This window comes from Cuculus canorus, chromosome 10 (genome assembly GCF_017976375.1).
Source record: "Cuculus canorus isolate bCucCan1 chromosome 10, bCucCan1.pri, whole genome shotgun sequence".
NCBI lineage: Eukaryota > Metazoa > Chordata > Aves > Cuculiformes > Cuculidae > Cuculus > Cuculus canorus.
Genome location: NC_071410.1, coordinates 18,499,629 through 18,513,968, shown reverse-complemented (window position 1 = coordinate 18,513,968; position 14,340 = coordinate 18,499,629). Strand labels below are relative to the sequence as shown.

The following is a 14,340-nucleotide window of genomic DNA, read 5'->3' as shown; positions in this document are numbered from 1 at the left end:
GAGCACAGAGCCAGGCAGCGGGGAAATGAGGTAGGAATAAAAAAATAAGTAGATTTTCAGGCTCCATCAAGGATGCTTAGTTTCAGAAACGAAAAACCCCAAAGAGATAAGAGCCCTAAAGCATAAAACATGCACGTTTCACATGTATACACACTTCAGGTGTTGGTTGTGATATGGAGGTCCAGGCCAAGTCTCCCCTGGCAGCAGCTCTTTCATGTAGAGAAGAAACAGCAGATTCCATGAGAGAGACATGCAGCACTGTCCACATGGATTATTTGTCCATAATGAGAGAAACAACCTACCCTCCTGGAAGCCAGTCTGCTAACTTGTTGCATTTTAGCAAGGCCCACTTGCTAGTGTTCATTGCACGTGGTCATCAGTCATGTTGAGATCATCCAGTAAGCAGTGCAGATGGGCTGTAAGGCAAGCTTGGTTGCGAGTGTTTAAAACAAGCACCCATTTTAAGTGAGCCATTCCGTTTCAGTCACTGTCATGCAAGCACCTCTCAGGCTGTATCTTAGCAACTGGCCAGCCAAAACCAGATGATCAGCACATCTGAAAGTCTCCAGACTTACCTGAAGCTCTTGGGTCTACAAATTGTGCTGAACCTCCTAAAAATAGGCACTGCTGCAAGAACTGTCCTACTTCAGAAGAAATAATCATATTCCAGACCATAAGCTAGAGAACACAAGATCCGTTTTAAGTTCTATCCCTGACTCAGTGTACAACGAACTTTTGCCAAGGCCCACGAGGACCTGTGTGGGACCCTGACAGAGGGTGGCTGATACGTACTTGTAGTTTGGATCCAGGTGGAACCTGCTGTTTAGATAATACCCCCTTCCTCCCAGGGCTGTCTGTACAACCCTGCTCACTGCCAGCTGGCCTTACCTGAGCTAGCTCTCATCAGCATATCTAGAGCCCTGGAATTCTCTTCTGCGAGTGGTGTTAACAACATCCTGGGGACCTGCAATGCCTTCTTCGCAAGCTCACTCACAAAAATGAAGTTTAGAACTGTTTCAGACAGAATTCTGTGCAGGACAATGCAGCCTTTCACTGACAACAGTAAATCAAATTAGATATGTTCCTAAAAATCAGCAATAACATCAAACTAGGCTGAATGTCTTCAGTTATCTTTGGGAGAATAAGTTTCTATAAATAAACTGAAGTACTACAATATTTTTGATGAAGAAGGTTCAAAACAAAGCCAAATTGTCAAAACAGCCCAAAGCCTTTCAAGGCAACAAAACTCTCTTAGCCCAAACACATGAGCAGTTTTAGACACACTGTACTGGACAAAAGAAGACTGTGTGGGAAGGCACGGAGGGAAAGGCGCTCAGCTCTGCTGGAGCTGTGGGCACATGCCCACATGCATTTGTGTAGCATTTAGTACTGACAGATTGTTTAAGGGGGCGAGGTACTGATAATTTTTCCCTTTTCATGAAAAAGAAATGAGACAGACAGAAGTCAATAGATGTTCTTGAGGTCCTTGGTGGCCTAAGCAAGAACAAGCTCCAGGCAACCTTCGTTGCTTTCCAGGCTGCTATACCACAGACTACGGTATTTCTCCCTTAAAGCTGGTGGCAGCTATACCTATTTCACAACAAGCCTTCCACAAGCCTTTTTGTGGTGTAGATCATCTGCACCTCAGTGCTGTGGCTTCAAAGACAAAACAAATTAAACCAAAAACATATTTAAAACAGATTCCGCTGTGCAAATACAAACAGCGCTAAATAATGCCACTTGCTTCGGTATCTCTTCCACAGTGACTTATCCTCTTCTTCGTAGCACTGGTACAGTACCAAGTGGAAACTAAGAAACATTCTGATCTTCAGAACTGCCACCTCAGGCAGTTCCAGTTATCAACTCCAATCATGGCAGCAAGGGATCTCTAGAACCTCTGTGGACGGCCAGGACAGGGATGGGGAAGCAGGAAAGGAAAAGGACAGGTCTTTCCATGTAAGATGTCTAATATCTGCTGGGTACCTCAGGAGTTGGACCTTGTGGCCTCTAAGCACAGAGAGAGACCGAGCACCTCTTCAAGGAGGTGTCCCACGATTGGCTACACCACACAGCCAGGAAGCCTGTAACAGCCACAAAAGCTGTTAAAAATCAGATGCTTGGCAGTCCTCTTCAACATCGCCTGCACCGCGCTGAGGGACTGTGTAACTGCTAAACATCTTGAAAACGCAGAAGTGCGAAGTATGATTATTACTGCCGTAAGTAATGAATACTACAAGTTCACAGTACTGATTTCTAGGCCATCTGATGCAGATTTCTAGCAGTGGTGTCACGGGTGGATGAAGTCCCCCTAAGTCCTCTGAAAGCCAGTGAAACTCCAGGCAAGCCAGCACAACAGCTCAGTCGGCCAAGCACTCACCCAGGGAGGGATCAACCACGCAGGTGAAGGGGAGACGTTGTTTTCACAGGAGGAAAAGGAAGGATGGTAGTGGAGAAATGGTGAGTTTCTAAACAGCAGGTGGAAAATATGTCTAAACACATAATACCTTTCAGATGTAACAGGTCCGAGTTAAAAGTCTGCTCTAAATTAACATACTTTTTGCCCTTTATACCGAGAACTCAGCCACTGCTTTTGTTTCCTCTGTCATCTTTGATGTGTGCGCACGCACCTGCCAAGTTGTAGCTCTTTCCTGAGTTCAATATGATGCACTGACATTAGCAAAAAAGACCCCTGCTCGGCCCTGGCTCTCCTACACGTGAACAGCCCCAAATGATGGAATGTCTTTATAGCTGAGGGCTTGAATAAACCACTCTGGGATGGGTCTGCCATGAAAGGGATGTGAGGGAGAGGAGCGCACAGCTCTTTCTCCAACTCATTGCACCTGCTCTGAAAGTAATTTTTGAAACCCCAAAGTATGCATTTACTATGTTCACAGGAGTCATGATGTGGATAACAGAAGTATCCCTGTAGGAACATACAGATTATGCTCGCTAATAACCACTGAGAGATCTTATATGCTCTTTGTTAAATCCAAATTTCACTAACTGGTGTGGGACCACTACGAGAAAGATGCGTAAAATGACCTAATACAAAGCTTGAGACATAGGTCAAATAATGCAAAGGAAAGAATCCAACAAGGTCCCCGGTCTTTTGCCCCCAAATTCTTAAGAGCTGCTTGAAAAATTACTTTCACTGTGTTTATAACTATGTATTTCCAAGGGAATTTTTACACCTTCATTTTACGAATTGTACACCTACAATTTTTTACACCTTCATTAGCACAAATTTGTCATTGATGGACCCAAAAATTTACATAGAGAGAAAGCTTTACATACTTTCAACAATTCAGGAATTCAGCAATCAGTCAGTCAAGCATTCATCAGCCTCAGCTGGTATAAATTGTGTCATTATCTAAAATTAATCTGTCTTTATTATATTCAGCTACAAAGGAAACAAGAAATCTAAGCATACCCTTTCCAGCAAACAGCAGCTTGGTCTTACAAAAGGGAGAGATAATTTACTGCAAAATCAACAAAGGGAGGAAAAGCTGAGCAGAGAAGCTGGACTGCATGGATAGGAAGAGAGAGGCTTTCATTTCAGACTGCTCATTAGCATTATACAGAAAGCAGGGTTGCAGGATTTCAACACGTCTGTCTCTTCTGGGTCTCAGAACTCATCCAGCAACATAGTTCCTGGTTAAACAGAATTCTCACTTTTTCCTTAAACAAGAGGGCAAGTATCCAAGATTTGGAGGTTCTGTCAGGTAGTTTGTTGGTAAAGCAGCAATTGTTCAGATTCCAGGAGAAAATACACATAGTCTTCTTTGTGGTTTATCATTACTTTCGTTCCCATGCACCTAGCAGGGAATCGCAGCATAGACTGCAATACCGGGCACTGCACATGATATTCTAACAAAGCAAATGCAAAATAAAATCAGCAATCAAAGCTGCCTTATAAGTCTTGGTTTTCAGAGGGTTCATCCCACCACAGAAGTGTGAAGGAATTGTGGGTTTTTTTCCTGGGACTATGTTTTATTTATCTAAATAGTGCTGCATTGCAATAATACTCTGTGCTTGTGAGCTCCAGAGACTGAAGCTCTAGGGGAGATGGATTTATTAATAGAGCCCTCCACCCCAGGAGGACGAAAGAGTCGTGTAGCTCTGGGTTTCATTACCCTTTGGCCCCTCTGTTCAGGCTGTGGCCACTGGGGACCAGAGAGGGAGAGCTATTCTGAGAAGACTGTTTTGAGATCAAATGTCTCTATTTTGTCACTCAAAGCTGCAGAGAGAATGAACTCATCTTTCCTGATCCCTTGTGTGGGACTCACTTTTCAGAGAGGAATTTTGCTCCCCGTGCCCAAACAGAGGTCACGAAAGACAACCTGTAGACATTGGGAACTACCACAAGGCAAGTGGCCAGCCAGTGGGTCAGGCTGACCACCATGAGATGCCTCCAACCCATCTGCTGGGGCACAAAGGGCATCAACATGTGAAATACAGCGGCATGCAGCTGTACACAGCTCAGTGGTTGGAGCTGTAGTCCACTGCTGGTGAAACCATGGGGTTTGCTGCAGTGCATCCCAAACTGACGTTCGTCCTCAAAAAACCAAGCCACCCTGCGTAAAGCAAAGGAAATCTTACTCCCCATCACTCTTCTGAAACACACACACAACTAAAATTACAGCAATCCACTGATACAGTTTCATTTGTGTTGTAACTGAAACAGGATAACAAAACATCCTCACTTTGCCAGCCTGGGGGGAGTGAAGAAATCTAAAAGTGTGGTAATCAGAGACCAGGATGGCGTGGGTTCTCACCTCAGCATTGGCTCTTTCTGCTTCATTTCTGTGGTGCCTCGTAGGCAGATCTGTGCTTCACACATTCACAAACTGGTAAAAATTATTTTTGCCTACAACACTTCAAAGTCAGGGTTACGCTTATTCATGCAGTGTTTCAAACTACTCAAGGGAGAGAGGACCTGTAAACAAACCAGCCACATAGAGCCCTTTCCAAATCACCAAACAGTAAGCACAGGGACAAAAATACATCAAAATGCCAGGGGATTGCCTTAAGGGTCTCAGCTGAAAAGTGACGCCTGTCCACAGTTTCAGACAGGAATCCAGAAGAAAACCCTCACAAGGTAACCCTTCCCAAGAGACAATAAACCCCAAAACCTTTGCATCTTCTAGAAAATTAGAGCCAGAATCCAACAATCAGTCCTCCTGGCTCATGCCTTACTCCACAATCAGCAGGCAGCTTAAGTCTTGTTTACCGATTGCAAGCAAGAAAGGGTTAAGACAAACCTTGCACAAACTTTGCTGTGAGCTGAGCTCACAGCCTCCCTCCCTTCTCTCCTTGCCTGCTGCCGAGAGGCAGCAGCGCTGGAGCTCTACGGATCCTCTTCGCTCCGTTGCCTGCGGCTGCTGAGGGAGGGGACTGGCTGCTTCCATCCAAGCAGTGAAGCTCATGAAGAGAGGGCTCCTTGCCCTCCACTCCTATTGCCTGTGACGGAAGGGCATCAGCAGTAATGCTGTCCAGTTGGGCTGCCAGTTGACACCTCAAGACTGGGATTAAGAACCATCCCCATCAGCAAACCATGTGAATTCGAGAGTAGCGGAGAAGAAAGTGCACTTTGGTACGTCTGTTGCTGAAAAGACGATATCCTGATTCCAGCAATAAGACAGCAAATCTTCCCTGCACAAATCTCACTACTTGGGAGAAGATGTTCCTATATAAGTCACCAGCAAGGTCGTGGTCTGAACCAGCTGCTCTAGTGCCCAGTCCCAACACTCCTGCCTGCTCTGAAAGGTAACTATGCTTTATTCTGTTCTCTTCCTATGCATGACCACAGCTGAGACACTTGCATGCTATCTAGTGCTTCAACATGAGAACAAAAAATACCATCTGCCACTGAAAGAAGGAACACCCCCACTCCCCAGATCCCCCAGGAGAAAACCAAGCCACGGACAACAATCGATACTTTAAAGCTTTGTTTGCATTTCTTCAATGCCGATTTTCACTCTAGAGGTCACCTAGACAGAATACAGCTGGTACTGTGTTCAAAATCAAACTGTTCTGCACTTGCCAGCCAGTTCACTGCACTCTGAATTACAGCTCTAGAGAAGCTACACAAGTAACTGTTGTATTTTGAACCACTTACTTCTTTGTAGTAGTTAAGAGTATTGCGTAGGAAAAAAGAAAACTCAGAAAAGTTACTTGTGCTTTCAAAGATGCCTTACTGGCAAGTGGAATTAAACCGAATGTAAGAGTGAAAGGAAGCAGGCAAGACAGGAGATGTACTGCAACTGCAACATCAGTTTGTATTGCCTGTCTGCACTACTGCTTTACTTCTGCTTTCTACCACTCTCCACGGACTTCAGGGCTTCTTGGGGTAACCAGTGAGGTTTTGCCTCCTGTAATCCGAGTCATACTAAGTTTTAACACTGACCTGTTTTATACACATTCTTTTTCCGAATCTTTGTGTATCCCCTATTTTCACGCGACCTTGGTCTGCACAGCCTTCAAGCGTCTATTTCTTAAAGGGGAGTGAGCAAAGCTAAATCGATTAATATGCAAAAAGATGTGCTCAATGAGATAATTGGTAGTTGAAAACCAAAAATCTTTGGGGTTGCCTGGAGCTACTGAATCATTTCTGGAAAAGATGTAGTTAATGTCACAGCTTTCCATACTCTGAATAGTTGATTGCTCCTGACAATTCTACAGTTGAGATTGAAAACAAAAAGAAAGCTGTGCCAACTCCCCATTGCTAATATGTTTTAATATTAATCTGCTCCTTTTATCAATAAATATGCAGCTGAGACTTGTTAACTCAACATCTTGGCTTGTAGTTAGTTATTGAACGTCAGATTAATGTCCTTGGCATTCTGCAGTCTAATTTGTATGGAAGTATGGAAAGCCATTAGGCTCTCTGCTCCTTAAGGAGAGCACCTAGCTCTGGCTTCTCCTCTCAGTAAGACAGCATACGAGATGGGCAAAGACATTGGTATGTACTTTGAACTCACATATCTGTCAGATTTTAGACTGACTGCATTTCATCATCAACAGAGAAATATTTTAAGGACAGAGGTTTTATAAGGCTAGGAAACTTCACACCCTCTATTTTCCATCTGCTATGTAGCATAAGAATATTCTTCATGGGGGGAATAATGTCCACTTATAAGTTTGAAGTGTGAAAATCGCAGAGTTATCGCCCTATAATTGAGAGCAGAAGTGCCTGGCTGCAACACAGCCTTCGCTTTCACGTCCTGTGCTCCTGCATCAGCACCAAACTTGCTGCCAGAATAACTGGTTCCAAAGGGGCTGGGCTGGCCCCTGGAAAAATACTGGGCAGCACCTTTCTACCATGTTTGCCCACACCCTCCTTCATGAAGCACATCACAGAATCCACTATCCACTTGGGGACTGCAGAAGTCAAATCCCCAGGTAATTTTTTCAATCCCCAATTTGGCCCAGCAGAGACAGCCTGTTACTAAACAGGATCTGCCTCAATATTCCCTAAACTGGATTGTTATCTCCAAAGCATTTACACCCAGGAAGGTTTAGCAGGAGCTGGGAGGTAAGGTATAAATCTCCAGCATCCCTACAAAACCTCAGCACATCAGATGTTTTCCCCATCACATAAGCCAGAGTGGGTCTGTCTTGCTTGTAATGAAAGCCTGAATATCAGCTCCTTGGTGACTCAGGCCTCCAGATTTCAACTACCTCTCCCTGAAGAACAAGAGGCCATCGTTCTCATTGGTACATGGGGAGAACATAACCAAACACTGTCAATAAACCAGCTATATTTCACAAATTGAAGGCCCACAAAACTCTAGATGTTTTGCAGCAATACGTCTGTTAGGTGAAATCTTCATCTAAAAGCATTGGAACTTCTACCATTTTGACCTACTGTTTCATTTAATGGTTGGACTTGATGATCCAAGAGGTCTTTTCCAACCTATCATTCTATGATTTTAATCTGAAAACCATAATATATTACCATACTAATATTACTCTGTTTAGATCTCCTGCAGGTGTCTATGTAGTGACCACTACAAAGGACTGCATCACTTTGTTTCAATGCTATCATTTTTGCCTCAGCTAAAGAAACCAAAATTCTGGTCTTATCAAAGCTGTACATGATGCTTTTGGATGCACCGTTTACAGTGAAATTTTGGCAGTTATATTTTCTGTTTCCAGCTAGAAGAAAAAACCAAAATGTTAAGATCCCCCTCATTTATAGTGTGCTCTGCTCCCAGGGGGTGAAGGAAGTCTCATATCCCGTGGCAGACTTGCCCCAGTGGGGCAGGTCAGGCTCTGGATGCCTGCCACACGCGCCCTGCCTCAGAAACAGTGGGTCCCAGTAAACAATAAATGAGACACACACATGGTAGAAGACATGGGTTGGATTCATATCTTCCCTTCCTCTGTGAAATCTGATTCCACAGACCATGGGACCTTCTCTTACCCATAAGTAAGTAGTGAGTGTTGCCAGAGGCGACCTTAACAATTAGATTTCCATGGCCTTTCTCTGAATAGTGCTTCTCCTGATCTCAAGGTGTCTCACAGGAGTGTGACAAGGGTTTTCTTATCTACTTGTTCTAAAGATACCACATATAGGCTAGGCTGTTCTGGTACCTGGTTTCATTTCTCTCTCTCATTTTTTCCTTTTAGAAAGCTGACTTTTTGATTGTTCCTAATGAGAAACTCAAAACTCCAAACTCTTTAAGCAAGTATCAATAGCCCAAACCACAGCAGTCTCGCCAAGCAGAAAACCACCTTCCCCAGCTCATACAAGGATAAACCACCTGCTGTGGGAGACGTTGGCAGGAAGCTGACTCAGTTTGTTTGGAAAGCAACACTTGCAAAGACCAAAGAAGTGCAAACCTTTGCAGCTCAGCTTGAGAGAAGGACCAGAGCTATTCACCTGTCAAAGGAAGTGACCCACCAAAAGAAGGACCAAAGCATTTTCAGGACAAAATAAAAGTCAGATGGCAGCATAAAACGCAAGTCTAATGCTTGTATCATTGCAATAGCAACTTGCAAAACTATTCGTAAAGGCCTCTCTCATGCAGTGTTCTTACCTGTGTGAACCAGCAGTCTTGAGACAAAGAGGATGGGGCATTTCTTGCTGAAGCCACTGTACTATCTGTCCTAAATTTCCCCTCTTGACCTCCTTTGTGGATCTCGTGAGGTAAGACAGGAAACCTGAAAGTAAATAGGGAAAATGGACCAAAGCTGACAGAGAGCAATGACTGAGATTTATTTCAAATTCCGTGGAAACCTGACTGGCCGTGTCCACTTACCAACTCTGGCGACAGAAGTAGACACAACAGCAGATAAATACTCTGGCCTCTACGTGTACATGGGATTGTTCCTAACACTTCTGGCTATCCTTCTCATATTGCTTTTCTCCATGCTCTTGCGCCTTAAGCATGTTATTTCCCCAATCACCACATCTCCAGAGAACACTGAAAACGCCCAGCAGTTCACGGATGTGGAAATGCACAGCAGGATTCCCACCATTTAAAGACCCCAAAGCAAAGAGGGCTGTGTTCTTGTGAAACATGCTTTGTTCAGCTGAATGGCAGTGGAAAGAATCTCTGCCTGCCTATTGAGCCCTGTAACTTATCTTACATCCATCAACAGCAGCACAGAGCATCTGGAGAGCGTCCCGCAGCGCAGACTGACTGCCTGGAACCCACTGGCTGCTGACACTACAGGCAATACATGTGCCTCAATAAAATTTACATTACAGAAACCTACTACTGTCAGGAAAGACTCATATCCCTCTGAAAACCCTTGCAGAAAATGGTAAAAGCCACAACAATGGCAGCCAAAACCTCAAAGACACCAGAATGTGTCGTGAAGCCTGTATTTGCCTATCTCTGCCTGTAAATTCCTTGCTTGTGGAGTCGAATCAACAAGGTTAAGTGGTATAAGCAAGATCCCACGGGGCATGTTGCTGTTATTATCAGTGGTTTGGAAATTCTCAGGTATTTCACATTCAAGAAGGAAAACCTTAAACTATTTTTGCCTACTTGAATGGTGGATTTACACAACAGAGTTTCAGAAGTATATAAAAGTTTCATCACCTGCTAGAACTATTGTTTTCTGACATTAAAAACCATGCAGTGGATAGTTGCATTCCAGATGCAAGAAAGACACAGAACTTCTAAAAGTGGAAAGAAAATAAAGATAAAATTTAACAAAGGTTTGAAATAAAAAGAAAGCATCAGCAGGAAATAAGCAGCAGAAGAGGAAAAAAAAAAAGTTAAAAGACTCTCTACCTCTCTTCCTTTGTTCTGACATTAACTGAGCTGAATACAAACATGTTCACGCCTTTCAGCCTTCCCAGTATCAAATTAAATTGTGATGTAAAGTTTGTGCGTCAAATGAACATTTTTCTCCTAAGAGACTCAAATCCGTAACATTTCCTCTCATATCCTTGGGTTTTCTTTCTCAAAAGACAGACCAGTTCTTCCAAAGCTTTTTCATTTGTTTTCCTCCAAAGAAAGCTGAAGAAGGCCAGGGCCTGGCACTGCAATAATGAGTAGCGTGAACAGCTTTGGACATAGACTAGTAGGGAATGTGCAGATGGAAAGTAAACTCACTGAGCACTAAAAGACAGAACTGCGTTCAAATATCCTGGTGGATCTTTTGGAACAGTGAGAAAAAAAAAATGTTCACTTAAATTTATGAAAAAACAATCTGACCGAGTCCCCTTACCTATGAATGATGTATACAGGTAGGCTTTGCTTCTGTGGATGGGAAAGATGGAATCAAATACCACAAACCAAATCTGGGAGAGCCAGTGCCTCTTACAGAGAAACTTTGAGTGAGATTGTTTCACCTACACCTCTGAAGGGCACAAATTTTACCCAGCTTATCTTCTTAATTACAGTCTAATTCTAGCTTAGCCATAAAATCCCCTGGGACTCTCCACATTTATACAGACCTATTTGCCAATTCTCCTCTCTCCAAGGGCTTGGAAATTGTACACTCCCCATACAAAAACAGCGCTAAAATTATAGATGACAATGACTCCATGGGCTTATGATGGCAACAAGAAACTATTTCTCAAATGCTTTGTGTGCAACAAGTCCTTTATTTACCTTTAAAGGTCTTCACAAGCATGAGCTGTTTGGACAAGGACTATGGCTTTTGCAGGTGATTGTGTGTCGGGGAGAGCAGAATCACAAGTAACACCAATGCGGACACAGTTGTTCCACAGGCAAGACTAGTGTTGTTCTCACCGACGTATTTAGTATGTAACTACTTAAAGGTTGCTTCTTTATATTGACTAGCACCTTTGATACTGCATTAACCTCCACACAAACAGGTTTAATCTGTGAAATAGCACAGTGACTCTATAAGGGAATACAGCAAACAATACACACAATAGCTCCCTGTGCCACACTTGGCTGTGTTTACCTGGAAAAGAAGGCAGGAGGTGGGTTGCCCTCAAGCTTTCTGTCTTGAGGACAACACACAGATTTCACCAGGCAGGATGGTGGCTTCACATCCTATCTAAAGATTGGCTCCTCAAAGGGTGCTACTCTCAGTACTGCACAAGAGCCCAAATCCTGTGTGATGATTTGGAAATTAATCCAGCTGAGGCAGACGGCTACCAAGTCAGTCAATTACGTTTAAATTTAACAGAAATCTATGCAGATCAAGTTGGCTCAGTACGTGTCATTCATTCAGCCACCGTGAGGCAGGCTTGCCCAGGCTCAACATCTGGCTTGCCCTGTACATCTTCTCAATTTTCCTGACATGCCATTCAAATGCTACAGCTTATTTAGACCATGAATATTCTAACATATTAAATAATCAACTAAAACTCTTTAGCCTTCCAGCACAGCTATCTGTGAAAAAGCCTTATTTCCAAGGAGCCGAAGGACAGATTAAAATATTGACAAAAAATATCAGGTCCCCTAATGGAAAATGACAGTATCAGATCTGAGCTGGGACCCAGACTATGATTGCTCTGATCTCAGCTGAAAAGCCCTCCAGAAGTAGGTGTCAAGACTGTATTTCTTTCCTTCTCACTAAAGAAGGTTAGTTCAGAAGAGTCTCGCAACCATTTAAAACTTATTCAGTAAATATACTGTAAATAAAGGAGCAATCACTTTACACATCATTACGTTACATCACATTACATCATATTATGTCTTTGGGCAGACTGTGTATTTCTATATAATACTGCTAAGGAAGAGAGCCCCATCTTCTAACACAAAAAAAAAAATGACACGTTTTCTTTTGGAAAGCTTCATTTCACACTAACTATATGTCTCACTTGAGACATCTACAGTCCCAGAGGCACTTAGAGATCCTAATTCCTCTGTACAATGCAAACAAATTTTAAAGCCTTTCCCATTAAGAAATAAGAGAATGTCTTCCCCCTGCATTTTGTTCTCATTTGTAACATCCAAGACCCAATTTCTCAGAGAAAAGAGACTCTTGGGATGTGTTGACCTGTGTTTGCTGAGTTGACTTCAGTGGACTTGCCATTCTTTGATTATAAGGAGTGGTAGTTGGAACTTTTGCACGGATTTGCTACAACTTGGAAAACTGCAGGTGTCACATCCAAACCTTTCCCTTCCAACATTCTATTTCCTTCCCACTTGTCACAGAAAATTGGAGAGTTTCAACAAAAATAAAAAGACACACTGCTGTCAATGGTGAGTCATTGACTGCTCTGTACTTTTCCCAGGTGTGGAGCTGAGAGACCGGCTCATGTGCAGAAATAGGCTCAAGTGGTGCTATTCATTTCTAATTAATTGTTGGCCTCAGAGGGCATCCATGTAAGGAGACCGCCTACCAGTCTGTGTGAGTATTACTTCAACCAGGACCGTTTCCTCCCACCTTAGACACTGGAAACAAGTATGACTATTTAGTAAATCCATCACCACCTCCGTCCCCTACCTGTGGGGGAAGACAGCCACCTGTTGTTCTGAAGGAGCAGCAAAACGACTACGCATTGCCATGGGAAGCCAGAGTAAGCCTACAGTCGTCAGAAAACCACCATCACTTCCAGATCTCCCAGGGTATTTAGTCTAGCAGATATCAGGACCCGAGTACAGTGTAACTCCCCAAAACACACTTGTTCTACAAGATTCATGCTTGGGTAACCTCATCCATATGATTCCTATCCACATTCCTATCCATGATTTTCCTGCATTAACGAACCCTTAAGTATTGAGGAGAAAGAGTTGATACATTGAATACGTTCATTGTGTGTCAGAATACATAAACATAAATGCATATTTTTCATGTCCTCACAGGGCTGCAGAGAAGACCATAATTTTGCAAAAACCATAACTCACTGGATGATCAACCTTGACCTCCCCTTGAGGACCTTTCTTCATTTTACTTGAAATAAAAAATGTTTGAAACCCAATTACTATGAGAGGCCACACATCTACTTAATTGTCAGCATTAATTAAAACTTACTTTTATGCCTGGTCGTCACTAGGAAAAGAAATATATCCTTACTCTGCAGTCACTAATGTGGTAACTACTAATGAGGTAACACCCTAGTGCAGACAGACAGCTATTGCTTTAAAGAAGGTTAAGCCAACCAGGAAGGACACAGACAACTCCTCCTGCTACTTACTTTCTGCCACAGTAAATGCTACAGGTCATCTTATTTGCTACAGATTAGGTAGCAATTTGGGCAAGGCTGTGTAATGACTGCATCTCTCTTTTCAAAGCACATACATCTTTGTGGCGTTCCTATACTTCAGCTTAATTGACTAGTACCCATATGGACAGTGTTTGTCCACGGTCCTGTTTATTCATGTGCCCTGCAAAAAAAAAAATGTGCAGTCTTACAATAATATGTATGACTAAAAATTCAGACGCAGATATATCTGAAAAGGGGAAAAATCCCAAATGGCATTTTCTTGGTGTATGAGCTATCAACTTAGTCGTTGCCATTTTGATAGAAAAATAAACCTAGAGATACCGAAGTGTGCTTGATAGATGCAATGGGCTTATAAAGGCTACACACAATGTTAAGTAAAAAGCTTCCAAATATATAATTCTATAAATAAATACTAAAGCTACAAGAGATGACTCCCTTTGCGGATGGGGGAAGACATTCTTTTCGGTTACTGCTCCTGTCATAGATTTCACATTTGTTCACAAAAAAAGAATTGCATGTCCATTCCATCTGCCAAACGCCCAACCCCACAAAGCCCTCTGAGACCTTTACTATCCTTTCATAGCAGACTTTTATAGAAGGTTGAAAGTTCGAGCATGAACACAAGCAGTCTTCAATTCCTGATGTTCTTTCTATGGGGACAGATATTAAACTAAAACCTGAAAAATCACAATCATTAGTTGTTCCCTGTCATGTTTGCTCTCTAGAATGCAGCA

General features: G+C 42.9%; 1 protein-coding gene across 3 annotated transcripts; it reads left to right on the top strand.

Moving 5' to 3' along the window:
• Positions 1–5,323: 5,323 nt before the first annotated feature.
• On the top strand, positions 5,324–14,075 carry SERTM2 (serine rich and transmembrane domain containing 2). Of its 3 annotated transcripts, none has more exons than XR_008451435.1 (3): positions 5,324–5,766; positions 8,632–10,705; positions 12,674–14,075. XR_008451435.1 is itself a non-coding variant. In XM_054075578.1 (2 exons), exon 2 carries the CDS (start codon positions 9,209–9,211, stop codon positions 9,485–9,487), a length of 279 nt encoding a protein of 92 aa, XP_053931553.1. In that variant the 5' UTR covers positions 5,324–5,766; positions 8,632–9,208; the 3' UTR covers positions 9,488–14,075. The 3 variants fall into 3 exon arrangements, 1 of the variants encoding a protein (XP_053931553.1); XR_008451434.1 differs by having other exon boundaries at positions 8,632–12,789; positions 13,245–14,075; XM_054075578.1 differs by having other exon boundaries at positions 8,632–14,075.
• Positions 14,076–14,340: the final 265 nt, after the last annotated feature.